General features: G+C 44.8%; 1 protein-coding gene across 2 annotated transcripts in view; it reads right to left on the bottom strand.

Annotated features, from left to right (window-relative positions):
• LOC143816545 (protein-lysine methyltransferase METTL21E-like) overlaps positions 1-20866 on the bottom strand; it is a 44454-nt gene that overhangs the window by 16976 nt on the left and 6612 nt on the right. Inside the window, exons 3-4 of one of the 2 annotated variants that reach the window (XM_077297061.1) lie at positions 7360-7415; positions 5842-6002 (exon numbers count right to left, since the gene is read on the bottom strand). In XM_077297061.1, coding sequence (XP_077153176.1) covers positions 5842-6002; positions 7360-7375 — 177 coding nt within the window. In that variant the 5' untranslated portion in view covers positions 7376-7415. The remainder of the gene's footprint in view (positions 1-5841; positions 6003-7359; positions 7416-20866) is intronic. The other variant, XM_077297060.1, reaches the window with a different exon arrangement.

Below are 20866 nucleotides of genomic sequence, written 5' to 3'. Positions count from 1 at the left end.
TTCTGACAAAGAGAGAGTATACTGGGACCAGGGCAGACTGTATACAGAGACTATCCCCATGGATACTACAGAATCTTGGGACTATGAACGGCGGCTGATCGTCCCTTATTCATTTAGGGAACAATTATTGAGTATTGCCCATGAAATTCCTTTTGCCGGACACCTTGGAATACAAAAAACTAAAGCTTGCCTGACACAACTTCTATTGGCCCAAGATGGGGACAGATATTGCCAATTACTGCCGATCATGTGTAGTTTGTCAGAGAGTTGGAAAGTCCGGGAATATACAAAAAAGCTGTGGATATCATAGGGCCACTTGGAATGCCTAGCAGCTCTGGCAAAAAGTACATCCTCACAGTGGTGGACTATGCTACACGATACCTGGAAGCAGTGGCAATGTCCTCCATCCGAGCAGACAAAGTGGCGGATGCTTTACTGACTGTGTTCTCTCGTGTGGGTTTCCCCAGGGAAATGTTGACCGATCAGGGAACCCAGTTCATGTCTGATCTGATGGAAAGCCTCTGTGAAAAAATACAAGTACAGCATTTTGTGGCCAGCGCCTGTCATCCCCAAACCAACGGGCTCTGCGAGCGTTTTAATGGAACATTAAAGCAAATGCTCAAAATGCTGGTGGAGACTGAAGGGAGAGACTGGGAGCGGTACCTCCCCTATCTGTTGTTTGCCTACAGAGAGTTACCCCAGGCGTCTACTGGATTCTCCCCCTTTCAACTGGTTTATGGGAGGAGGATCAGGGGGCCACTTGATTTGATTAAGGACTGTTGGGAGGATGACCCCAGAACTACTGGAGTTTCAGTGGTCGAATATGTACTGCGGCTCAGAGAGAGAGTGCAAAAACTGAGCAACCTGGCCCATGAGAACATGACCCAGGCCCAAATCAACCAGAAGGTCTGGTATGACCGTAATGCCAGACTGAGTGCCTACGAGGAAGGGCAGAAGGTTTGGGTGTTGGTCCCTATGTTACAGAATAAATTGCAGGCCGCATGGGAGGGACCATATACTGTACATAAGCGGCTGAATGATGTTAATTATGTGGTGACACTAGATGAGCATGCAAAGCGTCAGAAGGTGTTTCATGTAAATATGTTGAAGGCTCATCATGCCAGGGAGGCCTGTGTCTTACCTGTTTGTAGCCTGCCTGAAGAGGGGGAGGCTGATCTGTTACTGGATGTGGGGGCTGGGACTCAGTACATGGAGTCCCTGGAGTCAGCAGAGTTTAACCCTGAGCTATCCCACAGTCAGAGGTCTGAGCTGATGGGGCGCTCAGCGAGTTCACTGAAGTCTTCATAGGGGAGCCTGGGAGGACACACTTAGCAGTTCATCATGTGAACACTGGTACTAATCCCCCGGTACGGCAGTCTGTATACCGTGCGTCAGCAGAGGTGAAGGCACACATGAGGGAACAGGTAAAGGAGATGCTGAGACTCAAGGTGATACAAAAATCCCAGAGTGCCTGGGCCTCGCCTGTGGTTCTTGTCCCAAAAAAGGACCGTACTACCTGGTTCTGTGTAGACTACAGGAAATTAAATGTACTGACTACATGTGAGGTCTACCCCCTGCCAAGGATAGATGAGCTGTTAGAGCAGCTAGCTAAAGCATCGTACCTCACCATCATGGGACTAAGTAGAATTCTGTACCTAAGCAGAAAACTCCTGCCCAGAGAAGTGGCTTATGCCAACATTGAAAAGGAACGTTTGGCAATTGTGTGGGCTCTGCAGAAGCTGCAACCACACCTCTATGGGTGCAACTTCACCGTGATCACAGATCATAACCCATTGAGTTGGCTCAACAGAGTAGATGGGGACAATGGGAAATTGCTTAGATGGAGTTTGATACTTCAGCAATATGATTTCACAATTCAGTACAAGAAGGGAGTTGATCATGGCAATGCTGATGGCCTGTCTCGCCAAGATGGGGCAGAACCAGATACGTGCTCAGGAGCTGACCTGTAAGTCAACCCCCATGCACGTTCAAAAGGAGGGAGGTGGGTTGAAATATGTGTATATATATCTATATGTGTGTAGTGACATATGTCTAGGGTTATATGTGTGACTAGTGATAATGTAACATCTGTCCTGAAGGCAAGTCGCACCTAGGTGTTAACAGGTACTTCCTTGGGACAAGTAGACATTGTGTCCCCATATCTCACCAGGAGGTCTAGCTAGGGCCAAGAAGAAGCTAACATTTGGCACCTCCTAGCACTTGGAGGGGAGATGCTAATTGTGGCCTGAGGGGATCTATTCCTGGGAACCTGGTCACAAGTGTCTCAAGAGGAAAATAATATATATTCATTAGTAGAGCGGCCGTGGCCAATCAACAAGCCAGCAATTATGATATTAACCTGAGGGGCCGGTCTGTCTAGAAACCTGACCTCCAGACCAAAGTTATAAATTTAGGCTGCAGAAAGAGAATTGTGTTCACATGATGGGGGCAGCCTGAGAAGCTGGTGTGGTCCAATCTACATTCATCCTACCCTCAGGGAGCAGAAAGCAACTACCAGTTAGATAATTTCTGTAAGTTTCTCCTGTGTATTAAAGTATAAAACTTTAACAAGTTGAACTTTGAATGTTCTAAAAGAATCCATAGCCTAAGGTGTGTGCGCCTTATGAGTGATAGACATATTTTTATTAGTATTATTATTATTTTCCGGGACTCATCGCCCGTGTATTCGCTGAGTGGTGGCAGCGTGCATGAGCGGGTGTGTGGCCTGGGTCGGTGTGTGATTTATGCTCCCATTACAGCATAGGACAGAGGTTGAATGCTGGACTGAGAATGGGGAGATAGATTAACCCTTGCAGGCACAACCCCAAGTCACGTGCGAGAGTAGGCACGTGACGAATAAGTGATACCACGGAGTAGGGATTCGTGACAGGGGGGTTCCTCTTTGGTATCACTTTCACTTTGGGTTTGCCTTACCATTCATGGGATCTACAGGGATGTTTATGTGCAATGTCGTGCAATACAGGAACAACCACCAGAGGGTGAGGAAGGGAGGTAACAGGAGCTCACCTCAACCGAAGACCAGTAGAGCTGAGCAAACACCGTTAGAGGTCAGTAGAGAGGTCGTACAAGCCAAAGTCAGCAACAGCCAGGAACGCAGTGTTACAGGGGAAGACAGGAGCAAGGCCTGAAGCAAGCCAGAGGTCAGAAAGCCGGTCAGGTGCGCGGTAACAAGAGGATGAGACGAAAGCACAGCCAGAAACACGCCAAAGGTCAGAGCTAGTGATGAGCAAGTCTACTCATTGCTCAGGTTTTCCCGAGCACGCTCGGGTGATCTTCAAGTATTTATGACTGCTCGGAGATTAAGTTTATCGCCTCAGCAGCATGATTTACAGCTATTAGCCAGCTTGATTACATGTGGGGATTACCTATCAACCAGGCAACCCTCACATGTTCTCAGCTTGGCTAATAGCTGTAAATCATTCAGCTGCCATGATGAAAACTAAATCTCCTAACACTAACAAATACTCAGAGCCCACCGATCGTGCTCGGGAAAACTCGAGCAACGAGTACACTTGGTCATCACTAGTCAGAGCCAGACAGAACAATCCAAAACAGAAATGGGAGAAAGATGAATAGGTCAGAAATAAAGCCGGGTCACACACTGCGGTGAACAGTAACACAGAAACAATAAGTCAGAGGTAGGCAACGGTGGAAATACAGATACAGGCAGATAGGAAGCAAAGGACACACTCCGGGTATGCTAGGTCAACTGCTCTCACGGAAGACATGAACTATCACTGACATCAGTTGCCAGCCACAGTGCAGGGAAATAGCCACCCACACACCGGAGAGAGGCAGAGAAGTATAACCCCGTCTGACCAGGTTGGAAAGCAGAAAGCATACTGACTAATTATAGCGTGAGCACTACTACAGAAGGTGCCAAAGTAGGTTCCCACACTATAGATAATTGTATCAGAAAACGCGGCACCACTCCACTTTGCCCTCCAGTTGTATATCTATAGTATATTCATCTATCGGGAAACATTATCTCTTCCACCGTTTCACCCTTGATTACTTTGTGAAACTGGACTGGTCTGCTACTTAAAGGGCCACTGTCACCCCCTCCAGCCGTTATAAACTAAAAGAGCCACCTTGTGCAGCAGTAATGCTGCAGTCTAACAAGGTGGCTCTTTTAGTTTTTGCTTCTGTTATTCCCTCAATAAACGTTTTATAATTTTCCCTAAATACCTGTCTTTGTACCTGGAGGCAGGTCTGAAGCCTCCTCTGTGAAGCGCCCAACTGCCGTCACTCATCTCTTCTGGGGCGATGGTCGCCACCCCCTGCGCGCTGTTCTTCTTAAATCCGGCGCCTGCGCTGTGCGTGCCTGCCTGGGGCAGGCGCAGTGTTCATTGGCCGTCATAGCTCAGATGCCGGGTGCCTGACTGCGCCTGTGCGGGCAGTGCGGCCACCCTGTTACTGAATCCCCGCCCCGCACTGTGTTATGCATTATGCACAGTGCGGGCTGGGATTCCTGGGCAGCTTCCTGCACAGACCGACGCTGGAAGGCGAGGAACCTGGGGGAGCGTCTGACAAGCGCAGTGCGCATGCCCAGGAATCTCAGCCCCGCACTGCGCATAATGCATAACACAGTGCGGGGCGGGGATTCAGTAACAGGGTGGCCGCACTGCCCGCACAGGCGCAGTCAGGCACCCAGCATCTGAGCTATGACGGCCAATGATCACTGCGCCTGCCCCAGGCAGGCACGCACAGCGCAGGCGCCGGATTTAAGAAGAACAGCGCGTAGGGGGCGGCGACCATCGCCCCAGAAGAGATGAGTGACGGCAGTTGGGCGCTTCACAGAGGAGGCTTCAGACCTGCCTCCAGGTACAAAGATAGGTATTTGGGGAAAATTATAAAACGCTTTATTGAGGGAATAACAGAAGCAAAAACTAAAAGAGCCACCTTGTTAGACTGCAGCATTACTGCTGCACAAGGTGGCTCTTTTAGTTTATAACGGCTGGAGGGGGTGACAGTGGCCCTTTAATCTGCAATGCATGATTTATCACATCATCATATTGACCATATTTGTTGTATATAGTTTGTTTATTATTTCTTGTTTATTATTTTATGTTTTTGATTATTTTGTAGTTACTGATGAAGGTCCAATAGTGACCGAAACTTTTTTTGTTTACTACGTTGTGGACAACATTAACATTTTTCCTTGATCACATTAAGTTGAGTGCCGAGTTTTCTGATACAGAAAGCAGAAAGCAAACCCCAACCTGGATCATGACATGCAATATACGATTACTCTAGTGTGTTCACTTTGATTGTAGGACTTGTTCCACTATTTATTTTCGGATAGTATTTGTTACGATTGGAGAGATTTACCCTGTACATATATGTATTACACTTTAACTAATGTGGTATATGGAGTCTGTCCAATATGTGACACACTTGGAGTTCTCTGTCATTAGATCAACTTTATGGGATAATAACCCTTATTTCCTTCTTAGCAATAAGGAGCTACCTATGTAGATACATTTAATCTTGGGTTTAATAATGAGTGTACGATATGAGTACTCGTGCATACATCAATGTATATTACCATTTTATGCATCTTCCAGTATCTATTTATGCATTTGGATATTAAGTTATCAATTGAACGATTTTGATCACACATCTTTATACACGGTCTATGAGACATTAGTTTTTGTGTAATCAATTTGTGATATTTATGACTTATTCATATTTGTACCCTTGGTGAAGTCAACCCGTTTCCTCTCTGAGCCTCCATAGTTCCTCATGAACTGTTCCTCCTGTTCTCTCAAAGCTGGATGCTATTTTCAGTACCATTTTAAAGCATGAGGATTGACTTACTGAAGGCCAAACAGTAGCTCCATAAAGGTCTGTCGATTCCACTATTTTTATTTCATGCCCAACAAAGTTGAAACCTTCCCAGGCCACGCTTTTAAGATAAGCTGGAACATATCGCCGGTCCAAAATTTCTGGCACTATAATATCATCATTCTCATGACAATCTTCAGCAAACAAGGAGAAAAACAAAGGAATATGTTAATGTGCTGATTTCATAACTTATAAATCATACATTGTATTTATTGTTTTAGACTTTCAAATATAAATTCTTATTTATATTTATCTTGCTTCATTATCGTCCCCGACGCCTGCGCTGTAAGTATTTTTTTCCGGGCATGCACAGTTGCGCTGCCTTTCAAACTTACAGCGCAGGCGCCGGCGACGCTAAAGAAGCAAGAGGCGGCGGCACCCGGCGCGCACAGGCCCGGAGTAATGGCTGTGCTGCGTCTGATAAGGAAGGAAAGACCCGCCCCAGGGACAATTTCAGGGTATGAGGGGGCACAATGTATAAACGTTTATTTCAGCGTGTGCAGGGAGCATAACTAAAAGAGCCACCTTGTCAGAATGCAGCATTAGTGCTGCACACGTGGCTCTTTTAGTTACAAACGCCTGGGGGGGTGACAGGTTCCCTTTAAAGCCCATGTGCCCATCATACATTTACACTAATTTCTTGGTTCAGTCAGTAGAACATAGTGGACATCTTGTATGGCTGCTTTTTCTGATAACTATTACTGACCGTGAGAATTTATTTTCTTCATTCTAATTTTCTTAAATAATGTTGTTTTTTTTTATAATTCTACACTGGTGGTATATCAGACATCAAACCAGGAGTAGAGTACCAAGAAGACAATGGTTCGGCCAATGGCAAAGAAAAAGATCCTTTACTTAAGCATACATTCTAGGGGCTCACAATAGGTTTTCTAGGCACCAGGGTCATGCCAGATCTCAAATTGCTTCAATATTCAGCTGTACAACCCCATTGGTAATGTGTTATTTAAAGAAAGCAGAATATCACAGACAATACTTAGCACATACTATTGGAGTCTGCATTTTTTACATTTGTAAATATCGGAACAATCCGATCCTTATTTTCAGTAACTGATTTTTATTAGACCCCCTTTTATAAGTCTTTAATTTTGAATAAGGAGCTGAATTGTGTTTAGGGGAATATCTTTTATTTTTAAATATATAGGGCACTAGATGTAATAAGGATCACTAATGTAACACCTGGATACAAACACTGTACTATGTATTACAAGTGTCATTTCAAAGTTTTGCCTGCAGGTGGCACTCATATGTGGGACCCAGTACTACCTCTGAGCGCTGCCACAGGGTTCACATACTTTATCCCTTCAGTAACTATTTTATTTATTTACATACCATAAGTAACATACTTTTTTGACAATTATTAGTAACAATTATTAGAGACATTTTTTCTGAATTCTGAGAGTTCATAAAACCACAGAGTAAATAGCAATGTGGACTTGGCCAGTCACAGGTCTACACACAAATCACAGTTACCTTGTTTGTCTGTCATGTTTTCTGAAGAAGTGACTTTTCCTTTAGTTGACAGTACACTACATCAAAATAAAAATTACCATTTATTAAGGACCACAAACATTTTTTCGTTTTAATTTTTGCGCCTTAAAATTTTTTTTGCACCCTCTAAGAGCCATAACTTTTTTATTTTTTTGTTGACATATATGTATGAGGACTAGTTTTTCAGGGGGTAAAAGCTGTAGTTTTGAATAATAGAATTCATTTTGGCATACAATATCCTAAAGACTGGGTAAAAAAAAATCCAAGTGGGAAAAAACTGAAAAAATGCAATTCTGCCATTGTCTTTTGTAATTTGTTTTTATGGTGTTGATTTTGTGGTAAAATTTCTTAGAAACATGATTAGCCAAGGCAGTTCGATTATAGCAATACCAAACATGCATCAATTTGTGTTATATATTTAAGTAAAGGAAGATGATGCTGACAGAGTCCCTTTAATTAATTACGGTACATATGCAATTGATATATTAGAATTTTATGAACACAGCAATACCAAATATGTTTAATTTTTTTCTTTATTTTTAGACAGGGAGAAAAGAGGAACATTAGATTTTTTAGATTTTTCAGCAATTTTTGTATACTTTTAAAAACTTGATATTTTTTACTTTTTACATTATTTATTAGTTCCCTTAGGGGACTTGAACTTCTGATCCACAATATTGCAATATTTAGTGAAAATATACACTGCTCAAAAAAATACAGGGAACACTTAAACAACACAATGTAATTCCAAGTCAATCACACTTCTGTGAAATCAACCTGTCCAGTTATGAAGAAACACTGATTGTGAATCAATTTCTCCTGCTGTTGTGCAAATGACACAGACAATGGGTAGAAATGACTGGCAATTAGCAAGACAACTTCTATAAAGGAGTGGATCTGCAGGGGGTGACAACAGCCATTTCTCTGTTCTCATCCTTTTTGGCTGTTTTGGTCACTTTGGCATTTTGTCATTGCTCTCACCCCTAGAAGTACTGTACACTTCCATGAGGTGGTGTCTACAACCCACAGAAGTTCCTCAGGTAGTGCAGCTCATCCAGGATGCCACATCAATGTGAGCTATGGCAAGAAGGGTAGCTGTGTCTGTCAGCACAGTGCCGGAGCATGGAGCAGATACCAGGACACAGGCCAGTACACCAGGAGAAGTGGAGGAGGCCATAGGAGGACAACAACCCAGCAGCAGTACTGCTACCTCCTACTTTGTGCAAGGAGGAACAGTAGGAGCATTGCCAGAGCCATGTAAAATGACCTCCAGCAGGCCACTAACATCCATGTGTCTGCTCAAAATGTCAGAAACAGACTACATGAGGGTGGTAGGAGGGTCCAATGTCCACAAGTGGGTATTGAGCTTACACCATGCAGGGCGACTGACATTTACACAGAACCCCAAGATTGGCAGATTCGACAATAGCGCCCTGTGCTTTTCACAGATGAGAGCATGTTCACACTGAGCACATGTGACAAACGTTACAGAATCTGGAGACACCATGGAGAATGTTCTGCTGCCTGCAACTTCCTCCAGCATGACCGAATTGGCAGTGGGTCAGTAATGGTGTGGGGAGGCATTTCTTTGGAGGGCCGCACAGCTCTCCAAGTGCTAGCTAGAGGTACTCTGACTGTCATTAGATACCAGGATGAGATCCTCTGACCCATTGTGGTCTGACCATATTCAGGTGCAGTGGGCCCTGGGTTCCATCTGATGCATGACAATGCTAGGCCTCATGTGGCTGAAGTGTGTCAGCAGTTCCTGCATGATGAAGCCATTGATGCTATGGACTGGCCTGCCCATTCCTCAAACCTAAATTCAATTGAGCACATCTGGGACATCATGTTTCATTCCATCCACCAACACTATGTTGCACCACAGACTGTCCAGGAGTTGACTGATGCTTCCAGGCAGGGCCGGACTGGGACTAAAATTCAGCCCTGGCATTTGAAGTCACACAGGCCCACTTGTCACATGGTGACTGTATAATATCTCTGTACACTTGTAGGCTACAAGAAGTGAGGGGAGTGTAACACGACTATATAACATATAATCACAGCTGTATCCAGCATTACAGCTCAGTCCCCATAGAATGTAATACAGCACAGCCCCATAGAATGTAATGCTGCACAGCCCCCATAGAATGTAATGCTGCACAGCCCCCATAGACTATAATACAGCACAGCCCCCATAGAATGTAATACAGCACAGCCCCATAGAATGTAATACAGCACAGCCCCCATAGAAAGTAATACAGCACAGCCCCCATAGAAAGTAATACAGCACAGCCCCCATAGAATGTAATACTGCACAGCCCCCATAGAATGTAATGCTGCACAGCCCCCATAGAATGTAATACAGCCAGCCCCCATAGAATTCTGCACAGCCCCCATAGAATGTAATACAGCACAGCCCCCATAGAATGTAATACAGCACAGCCCCCATAGAATGTAATACAGCACAGCCCCCATAGAATGTAATACAGCACAGCCCCCATAGAATGTAATGCAGCACAGCCCCCATAGAATGTAATGCAGCCAGCCCCATAGAATATAATGCAGCACAGCCCCATAGAATATAATGCAGCACAGGCCCATGGAATGGAATGCAGCCAGCCCCATAGAATATAATGCAGCACATGCCCATGGAATGGAATGCAGCCAGCCCCATTGAATTTAATGCAGCACAGGCCCATGGAATGGAATGCAGCCAGCCCCATTGAATTTAATGCAGCACAGGCCCATGGAATGGAATGCAGCCAGCCCCCATAGAATGTAATGCAGGCAGGCAGCCCCCATAGAATGTAATGCAGGCAGGCAGCCCCCATAGAATGTAATGCAGGCAGGCAGCCCCCATAGAATGTAATGCAGGCAGGCAGCCCCCATAGAATGTAATGCAGGCAGGCAGCCCCCATAGAATGTAATGCAGGCAGGCAGCCCCCATAGAATGTAATGCAGGCAGGCAGCCCCCATAGAATGTAATGCAGGCAGGCAGCCCCCATAGAATGTAATGCAGGCAGGCAGCCCCCATAGAATGTAATGCAGGCAGGCAGCCCCCATAGAATGTAATGCAGGCAGGCAGCCCCCATAGAATGTAATGCAGGCAGGCAGCCCCCATAGAATGTAATGCAGGCAGGCAGCCCCCCATAGAATGTAATGCAGGCAGGCAGCCCCCCCTCAATAGCTCCACAATCCAGTCATCACTCATTGATTAAAAAAAAACAAAACACTCTACTCACCTCTCTCCTCGTGCCCCGCGCTGCTCCTGGCTCCGGTCTCGGCAGCTGCAGTCTGCCCGCCCGGTCACACAGCAGGTGCGCGATGATATGACGTCATCGCGCACCCGCAGTGTCAGCGGCAGGCAGAGCGGGGAATGATGGGAGAGGAAGCGTCAGCAGACGCTCTCTCCTCCATCATTGCATTCAACTGTACCGGCGTCTATGACGCCGGTATAGTTGAATGCGGGGCCGGGAGTGTGCCGCGACAGCGGGGGGAGTGTGCCGACAGCGGCACACTCGAGCGGCCCACTACTGCCATCGGCCCTTCTGGCATTTGCCAGAACTGCCCGATGGCCAGTCCGGCCCTGCTTCCAGGTCTGGGAGGAGATTCCTCTGGAGAACCTCCACCCTCTCATCAGGAGCATGCCCAGGCATTGTAGGGAGGTCATAAAGGCACGTGCAGGTTACACACACTACTGAGCATCATTTCCTTGCCTTGAGGCATTTCTTTTGTTAAATCAGCCTGTAATTTGATATTCCACTTTGATTTTGTGTTCCATTCCAAATCCAGACCGCCATGGGATATTAATTTTGATTTACCGTATATACTCGACTATAAGCCGAGATTTTCAGCCCATTGTTTTAGGCTAAAAGTGCAGCTTATACTCAAGTCATTGTCCCAGGGGGTCAGCGGAGGGGGAGTGGCGACTGTCATATAGGCATAGGCAGAATCAATAGTAAATAGTTGGGGACACACAGGGTTAATAGTAGTGGTAATGGAGTGCGTTACACCGCGGCCCGTTATCACTGAAATTAACCCTGTGTGAGCGGTGACTGGAGGGGATTATGGAGCGGGCTCCAGGCACTGACTGCAGGGGAGTAGGGGAGGGACTAATCGGACTGTGCCCATCGTTGATTGGTCGCGGCAGCCATGACAGGCAGCTGCCGAGACCAATCAGCGACGCGGGATTTCCGTTACGGAAGTTGAGGACAGAAAGACGGAAGTGACCCTTAGACAATTATATATAATTTAACTGGATGGTGGCCCGATTCTAACGCATCCGGTATTCTAGAATATGTATGCATAGTGTATAGCACAACCCACGCAGTACATTGCGCAGCCCACGCAGTACATTGCGCAGCCCACGCAGTACATTGCGCAGCCCACGCAGTACATTGCGCAGCCCACGCAGTACATTGCGCAGTCCACGTTGTACATTGCGCAGTCCAGCGGTTACAGACTGCATTACCCGCGGCATAACGCGGTCTGTTACCGCCAGCATTAACCCTGTGTGAGCGTTAACCGGAGGGGATTATGCGGGCGTATGCAACAGAAAAACGGAAGTGACCCTTAGACAATTATATATATATATATATATATATATATATATATATATATATATATATATATATATATATTTTTTTAACTAGATGGTGGCCCGATTCCAACGCATCGGGTATTCTAGAATATGTATGCGTGGTGTATAGCACAGCCCACGCAGTACATTGCGCAGCCCACGTTGTACATTGCGCAGCCCACGTTGTACATTGCGCAGCCCACGTTGTATATTGCGCAGCCCACGTAGTACATTGCGCAGCCCACGCAGTACATTGCGCAGCCCACGCAGTACATTGCGCAGCCCACGCATTCTGAGTAAATATTCTGAAAAGTTCTCACGCTCGAGTTCATATGAGTTCATCCAGCAGGGGGCGCATCACAGCGACTCGAGGTAACTACAGTACATTCCCCTGCACTCCATTAATTCACCAAGATTTACAGACAGGAGCACAGCTGCATTAGCAGAGCTCCTGGGTGTAAAATGATTTAACCCCTTCAGATGGATTTACAGCGTGGGACAAGACTGAACGACGGAAGGTATGGAATATTGTTGTTTGTTTTGTTTAACTTTATTTCAGGTGACAAGGGTCTTCAGGCGGATTAAGAGTATAATAAAATATTAAAACACCATGTGTCTTTATTTCATTAAAAACTTTTTAATAATGTGTGTGTGTGTTTTATTAACCATTTCGTACTATTGGATTAATAATGGAGAGGTGTCATAATTGACGCCTCTCCATTATTAACCTGGCTTAATGTCACCTTACAATAGCAAGGTGACATTAACCCTTCATTACCCCATATCCCACCGCTACACGGGAGTGGGAAGAGAGAGGCTAAGTGCCAGAATAGGCGCATCTTCCAGATGTGCCTTTTCTGGGGTGGCTGGGGGCAGATGTTTTTAGCCAAGGGGGTCCTATAACCATGGTCCCTCTCTAGGCTATTAATATCTGCCCTCAGTCACTGGCTTTCCCACTCTGGCGGAGAAAATTGCACGGGAGCCCACGCCAATTTTTTCCGGGATTTAACCCTTTAATTTAATAGCAAGAGACCCCAAATTTTACACAGAGACACTAGTTACATTAGTAAAGAGGAATATTTAATAAAAGAAGGGATATGAGATGGTTTACTGTATGTAAACCATGTCTCATATCATGTCGGGTTTGTGAAGGAGATAGGAAAAGCCGGCAATTGAATTACCGGCTTTTCTGCTATCTAGCGCTGAATTAAATATAAATATATATATGTGTCTCACTGACAAAATCGCATCCTCGCATTGAATACGGAACAGTGTTTTGGGACAATTGCTGCGTATTACGGCTGTAAAAAACGGACCGTATTTTCATACGCCTAGTGTGACGCCGGCCTAATAGGCACATTATTTTAGCATATATTTTTCTGGTACAAGTATAAATTTATTATTATTTTTCTCTTGGTGAGGCCTTTATGTTTTGTTTCTCTGGATGTTTACCGGTGATCTGTAGGAAGGGTTTATCCTATATGAGATAGTGACATGACAAATGCTACAAATCCCCAAGATTCCTTTCATACCAGCCCCATAAAGTACATTTCTTATTCAGGAATAGGTTGGTGACAGGAGGTCAGAAAAGCTGGATATCTATAGCAAAGTACAGTGTGCCAAGGGCTTTGGTAACCCCTATTTTTGGGCATGGATTTTTATGGAATCACAGGTCTGTATGGGTAGCGGCCCTGTCCTTCCCCTCCTAGCCTGTCAGTCAGCGCCGGTGTTGGATGATTCATTACTACCTTTAGAAATGTGTGCAGTGTGTGCACTTGAGTTGAAGGAAAACTGCTGAAGGCGTAGAAGAGAAGGGTTCTGTTGCAGGGATTGCTAGATGCTTGGTGCTGTTGGTGTGAGGTAACACACGGTTTTCTTTTTTCTTCCCGTGGTTGGTAATACGCCACTTGTATAGTGAGGGAAGCTAATGTCTAGGTAGTGCTCAGCTGAGCAGGGAATCATTTGTGTTTTGTTCTTGGATGTAATGGGTTTACACTTATTTTTTACATTAACAATAAAGAACTAGAAAAGCCATAAAAACACTTTTAAAATAGGCTGCACAGATGGAAGAAGGTCTTGCTACGAGATGGTTACATGAAGGCTCCTTTATTTGGGCAACGCATTTCAACACAGTACCGGTGTCTTTTTCAAGTCATAAAAAAGCGACAGATCACTATTTAAAGGGAACCTGTCATTTAAAAACGTTATTAACCTGCAGATATGGGGTTAATTTGCAGGTTAACAGCATTCTAAAGATGTGTAGCCGTCGCAGTGAAAGCCGGATATCGGGAGGAAATTAACTTTTTTCCTCCAGTCAGCCTTGCGCTTTCAGTCAGAGAGGCACAGCTTCAGTCACCGCTCAGTACATGGTGAGCATCGGCTGTGACCATGTCCAAGCTCTGACAGCTAGCCGGCTCAGCAGTGAGTCATTACAGAGCCTGCTGTCAGTCAGTGCGGTGCATGGTGACATTTGTTCTTTTCACTTGATGGTTGCCGGTACGGCATTGAAATGTGCTGGGAATTTTAAAAAACTTATTATTGAAGAACCAGTTTATTCCAGCATCGCAGCCAATCTAATGTGCTTTATCCAATATGAGCTAATTTTTCCTTGAGGATTTATCCACCAGCCACGGGGCAGCAGCAGCTGTTTTTCTTCATGCCTACGTAGGGGTTGTGCCTGTCACAAGACCACCAGCTGAGTGTAAACCAAGCTCACCCACTCTCCCTCCATGGAGTATCACCCTAGTTTGTGGTCTGTGTGAGAGCTGGAGTCATTTATCCATATTAACTCTGTTTTGGTTATTCTCTGTGTATCTCTTCTTCTATAAAATGGAGACTAAGTATGTGTGCGTGTTTTGAGATAGGGAGTTTCAGGAATTTCTTTCTATTAGAGACTTAGCACATAGCAAATTGAAAGTAACGGCCCCGTCTCACATAGCGAGATCGCTAGCGAGATCGCTGCTGAGTCACAAGTTTTGTGACGCAACAGCGACCTCAGTAGCGATCTCGCTATGTGTGACACGTACCAGCGATCAGGCCCCTGCTGCGAGATCGCTGGACGTGTCGGAATGGCCTGGACCTTTTTTTGGTCGTTGAGGCCCCGCTGACATCGCTGAATCGGTGTGTGTGACACCGATCCAGCGATGTCTTCACTGGTAACCAGGGTAAACATCGGGTTACTAAGCGCAGGGCCGCGCTTAGTAACCCGATGTTTACCCTGGTTACCAGCGTAAATGTAAAAAAAAACAAACAATACATACTCGCCTTCTGATGTCCGTCAGGTCCGTTGCCGTCTGCTTCCTGCTCTCACTGACTGCCGGCCGTACAGTGAGAAGTGAGAGCACAGCAGTGACGTCACTGCTGCGCTCTGCTCTCAGTGTACGGCGGCTCAGTCAGAGCAGGAAGCAGACGGCAAGGGACCTGGACACCGAAAGGCGAGTATGTACTGTTTGTTTTTTTTGGTAACCAGGGTAAACATCGGGTTACTAAGCGCGGCCCTGCGCTTAGTAACCCGATGTTTACCCTGGTTACCCGGGTGCTGCAGGGGGACTTCGGCATCGTTGAAGACAGTTTCAACGATGCCGAAGTCGTTCCCCTGATCGTTGGTCGCTGGAGAGAGCTGTCTGTGTGACAGCTCCCCAGCGACCACACAGCGACTTACCAACGATCACGGCCAGGTCATATCGCTGCTCGTGATCGTTGGTAAATCGCTAAGTGAGACGGGGCCTTTAGACGTACCACAAACTCTACAGTTGGTTGCTGACAGTGATAACTTTAGCCAATTAGATGTATATATGCTAAAGCCAGCACCAATGCAGAAATAAGCTGAGCCAATTAGATTGCTACAATGTATGTGGAGAAAATGCCTATATAAACACTGACCTATGATGTAATAAAGAGAAATCTGCCTTGCTGCTCAATGTATCAGTGTGGTTCTACCATGCATGTATTTGGATTTTACAATTGTCCAATAATATAGCCTTCGTATTCATTCATGACCTGTATTCTAATGCGATCGTTACCTAGCCTGTGTCTTCAGCTTTGTTCTATTTTGATGTTGTCAGTAGTGGCCAAAATCTGTATAGTCTGACACAACTCTTTTCTTACCCAGTTATGTAACAAGAGTATGATTATGGCTGGAAATATCGTATAAGAGAAACAGAGATTTAGAAGTCCTCCATATAGAAACCTCTAGAACTCTAATGATTATTTCACCCACATAAGTCACCCTGTAAAAAGGACAGGTAGAGATGTCCCTGTGTACAAGTTCCATATAGTGTGCAGGAGTAAGGCTAGGTTCACATTGCGTTAGGGCAATCCGTTTAGCGCTAGCAGATTGCGCTAACGCAATGTATTTGTAGGGGCCGCGTTTAGGGGTCGCGCTAACGTCCCCGCTCTCGCAGATCCCCGATCTGCGAGAGTGGGGAACGGACCTCGGGCGCGCCACGGACGCTGCAAGCAGCGTCCGAGGCGCGCTACAAAAGAACGGCACATCGCTAGCGCGAGCCCAAAAAGGCACGCGCTAGCGATGCGCTGCAGGCGAAATTTACATTGCTGTCAATGGGTGCGCTAACGGACCCGTTGCACGGCGTTAATTGCGACATTTTCGCCGTGCAACGCTGTCCGTTAGCGACCACCCACTAACGCAATGTGAACCTAGCCTAAGTGATTTGGTGAGCTCCATATCATGTAGAGCACCTGTCTATGCACTACACTATGTGCAGAATTATTAGGCAAGTTGTATTTTAGAGGATTATTTTTATTATTGATCAACAACTATGTTCTCAATCAACCCAAAAGACTCATAAATATCAAAGCTTAATATTTTTGGAAGTTGGAGGGGTTTTTTTTTTTAGATTTGGCTATCTTAGGAGGATATCTGTTTGTGCAGGTAACTATTACTGTGCAGAATTATTAGGCAACTTAATAAAAAAACAAATACTGTATATTCCCATCTCACTTGTTTATTTTCACCAGGTAAACCAATATCACTGCACAAAATTTAGAAATAAACATTTCTGACATGCAATACAAAACCCCAAAAAATTAGTGACCAATATAGCCACTTTTCTTTATGATGACACTCACCAGCCTTCCTTCCATAGATTCTGTCAGTTGCTTGATCTGTTTACGATCAACATTGCGTGCAGCAGCCACCACAGCCTCCCAAACACTGTTCCGAGAGGTGTACTGTTTTCACTCCCTGTAGATATCACATTTTATGAGGGACCACCGATTCTCTATGGTGTTCAGATCAGGTGAACAAGGGGGCCATGTCATTATTTTGTCTTCTTTGAGACCTTTACTGGCCAGTCACGCTGTGGAGTAGTTGGAGGTATGTGATGGAGCATTGTCCTGCAAGAAAATCATGTTTTTCTTAAACGATACCGACATCTTCCTGTACCACTGCCTTCCTGAAACTGGCAGTAGGTCTGGGAGTTGAGCTTCACTCCATCCTCAACCCGAAAAAGTTCCACAAGTTCACCTTTGAGGATACCGGCCCATACCAGTACCCCACCTCCACCTTGCTGGTGTCTGAATCGGAGTGGAGCTCCCTGCCCTTTACTGATCCAGCCTCTGGCCCATCCATCTGGCCCATCAAGTGTCACTCTCATTTCATCAGTCCATAAAACCTTTGAAAAGTCAGTCTTCAGATATTTCTTGACCCAGTCTTGACGTTTTCTCTTATGTTTCTTGTTCAAAGGTGGTCGTTTTTCATCCTTCCTTACCTTGGCCATGTCCTTGAGTATCGCACACCTTGTGCTTTTTGTTACTCCAGTAACATTGCAGCTCTGAAATATGGCAAAACTGGTGGCAAATGGCATCTTGGCAGCTTCACGCTTGATTTTCCTCAATTTATGGGCAGTTATTTTGCGCCTTTTTTGCCCAACACGCTTCTTGCGACCCTGTTGGCTATTTGCCATGAAACACTTGATTGTTCGGTGATCACGCTTCAAATGTTTGGCAATTTCAAGACTGCTGCATCCCTCTGCAAGACATCTCACAATTTTAGACTTTTCAGAGCCCATCAAATCTCTCTTCTGACCCATTTTGCCAAAGGAAAGGAAGTTGCCTAATAATTAAGCACACCTTATATAGGGTTTTGATGTCATTAGACAACACCCCTCCTAATTACAGAGATGCACATCACCTGATTTACTTGATTGGTAGGTTGGCTCTCAAGCATGAACAGCTTGGAGTGGGACAACATGCATAAAAAGTATCATGTGATCAAAATACAACTTGCCTAATAATTCTGCACACAGTGTATTTAAATTAAGGCCTCTTTCACACTTCCATCGGATGAGGGCGTCCTAATGCAGTGAATTGACGTACCGAGAGAGAGAGAGAGAGATACGTCACTGGATTCCTGTTTTTCACAGGAATTATAGCTAGCGACGGGCAGCGCAGGATGCGTTGCTGAGCGATTTTCCAACGTGCAGAAAAAACGTTGCTCTGAACGTTTTCTCCGCCCGACGGACTGTTTTTGGCCGACGGATCCAGTGCATGACGGATGAAACGGATGGCCATCCGTCACTAATACAAGTCTATGAGAAAAAAACAGGATCCTGCAGAAAAATTTGCAGGATCCTGTTTTCTCAAAACTCGACGGATTGTGACGGGAGATGAAAGACGGAAGTGTGAAAGAGGCCTAACTTATCCTTAACTCACAAATACTCTAATAAAGCCACTGGTGAATTGCGCATTGGGGGTTGAAGAGGTGTTTGGGTTTTTTTCAGTACTGGTGGTGGTGTTGATTTCAGTACTCCTGCTGATTAGCTGATTCTTTTAGAAGGGTTACCTTATTTTTAATAGTGGCTATGCCTTACAGGTTAGAGCAGCTCAGTTTTATTCAAGTCAATAAAACTCAGCTACAATACTAGGCACAATCACAGCTAAAAGTATAGAGTTTTGGCTGTTAAACAAATGAAGGGGATACAACATTTTCTGGAGCACTGCAGCCCCATCATTAAACTGATCAACAGACAAAACCAAAACCCAACCTGTCTGATATTGATGGCCTATCTTAAGGCTGAGAAATCAATTTTGTAGTTCTGGTAAACCTCTTTAAGTGCGTGAAATTATTTCTATTCCATGTACATTATGTGCACTAACTTAAGTAATTTCTTAGTATTTAATTCACATTGTGGTGATTTTTGTCACTTGAACATATCTAGAGTACAGTGCAAATGTTTAGGCAGGCGTGGAAAAAAATGCTGAAAAATAAGAGTGCATTCAAAAATGTTACTTTTCTCATTAACATTAACAAAATGCAAAGTGAAAGAACAAAAAAAATCTAAATTAAATCAATATTTGGTGTGACCACCATTTGTCTTCCAAGCAGCATCCATTCTTCTAAGTACATTTGCACAAAGTAAGATTTTGTTGGATTATTGTCAGGTGAAGGAGTAACAAGTAACAAGGGAGAATGATCATCATTTGCATATGTATGTTGAGACAGAAACTGTTGTGTAGGAGGCTTAAAATTCAGCATGGAACAGCCAATCTGTGCTAAAAAGGTGAAGTGGTGGAAGCCCGTTTCATATCACAGGTACTGCACCATGGCAAGATTGAGCTCAGCAACAATACACAAAGTGTCAAAAAGTTCTCTTTCAGGCAAAGATTTCAGAGCAGACTGGGGTTTCAAGATAAGTTGTTCAAGCTCTTTTGAAGAAGCAACAAGAAATAGGCAACACTGAGGACCATAGACACAGTGGTTGACCAAGGAAGCTTATTGCAAGAGATGAGTGACACATCATGCTTATTTCCTTTCAAAATCAGATTTCTAGCAGTGCTATCCGCTCAGAACTGCCTTGAACTAGTGGGACCCTGTTACTGTTCTAAGAAGTCTACCTAGAAGTTATCTTCATGGAAGTATTGTGGCCAAAAGGCCATACCAGAAAAATGAGAATCAGTGCTCTGGACTGATAAGTCAAAAAGTGAAATATTTGGCTGTAACAGAAGCCAGTTTGTTTGCTGGAGAGCAGTACAATAATGAGTGCATGTTGGCAACAGTAAAGTATGGTGGAAGTATCTTGTAAGTTTGTAGCTGAATTTCAGCAAGTGGAATTGGAGATTTGATCAGTATTAATTGTGTCCTCAATGCTGAGAAATACAGGTAAATATGAATCCATCATGCAATACCAACAGGGATGGCGGCATTTATTTGACTCCAAATTTATTCTGCAGAAGGAAACATGAGGTCAGGAGGATATGGCCTCCACAGAGCTCTCATCTCAACATCATCAAGTCTGTGTCATGACTCAAAACTAGCAGCTCTTCCTTCTAAGCTATTCAGCTCGCTGGACAGTTCCTTGTCTACCCAGATACTAGTACCTGTGCTGTTACTGATTGGCTCCACCCTGTAATCTCTTGATTGAACACCCTACTTAAATCTGGCATTGCACTTAATTATTTGAGAGATTATTGAGCTCCCAGCCTTTATTCAAGCTCTCCTTCCACCTGAAGCTTGTTCCAAACTATACTGCTGGTCTCATATACTGACCTCTGGCTGATTCCGGACTAAGAAACCTGCTTATCCTTCAAACTATACTGCTGCTCCCATGTACCAACCTCTGGCTGATTCCTGAGTACGTGGTCTGCCGGTGCTGCCTCTTGTGGTTGCAATACCACTAATCCAACTAAAGTAACACTGTCTGGGATTACATGAAGAGAAAGAATGACTCATGCAAACCTGCATCCACAGAAGATCTACCCAGCTGAGCCCAGTCAAAAACTGTTTGCAAGAGCATGCATCTATGGTACTCACCGTTGCCCATTTCTTGGTGTCCTCAATGCTAAGAAATACTTGCAGATACTTATCTATCATGCAGTAACTTCAGGGAGGCATCTGAGTGTCCATATATTAATTCTGTATCAGAATAATGACACCAACCATGTCCTTAATAA

This window comes from Ranitomeya variabilis, chromosome 3, assembly GCF_051348905.1.
Source record: "Ranitomeya variabilis isolate aRanVar5 chromosome 3, aRanVar5.hap1, whole genome shotgun sequence".
In the NCBI taxonomy this organism is placed as follows: Eukaryota; Metazoa; Chordata; class Amphibia; order Anura; family Dendrobatidae; genus Ranitomeya; species Ranitomeya variabilis.
Note: the sequence above shows the minus strand (reverse complement) of the source record. Positions and strands in the feature narration are given on the sequence as shown.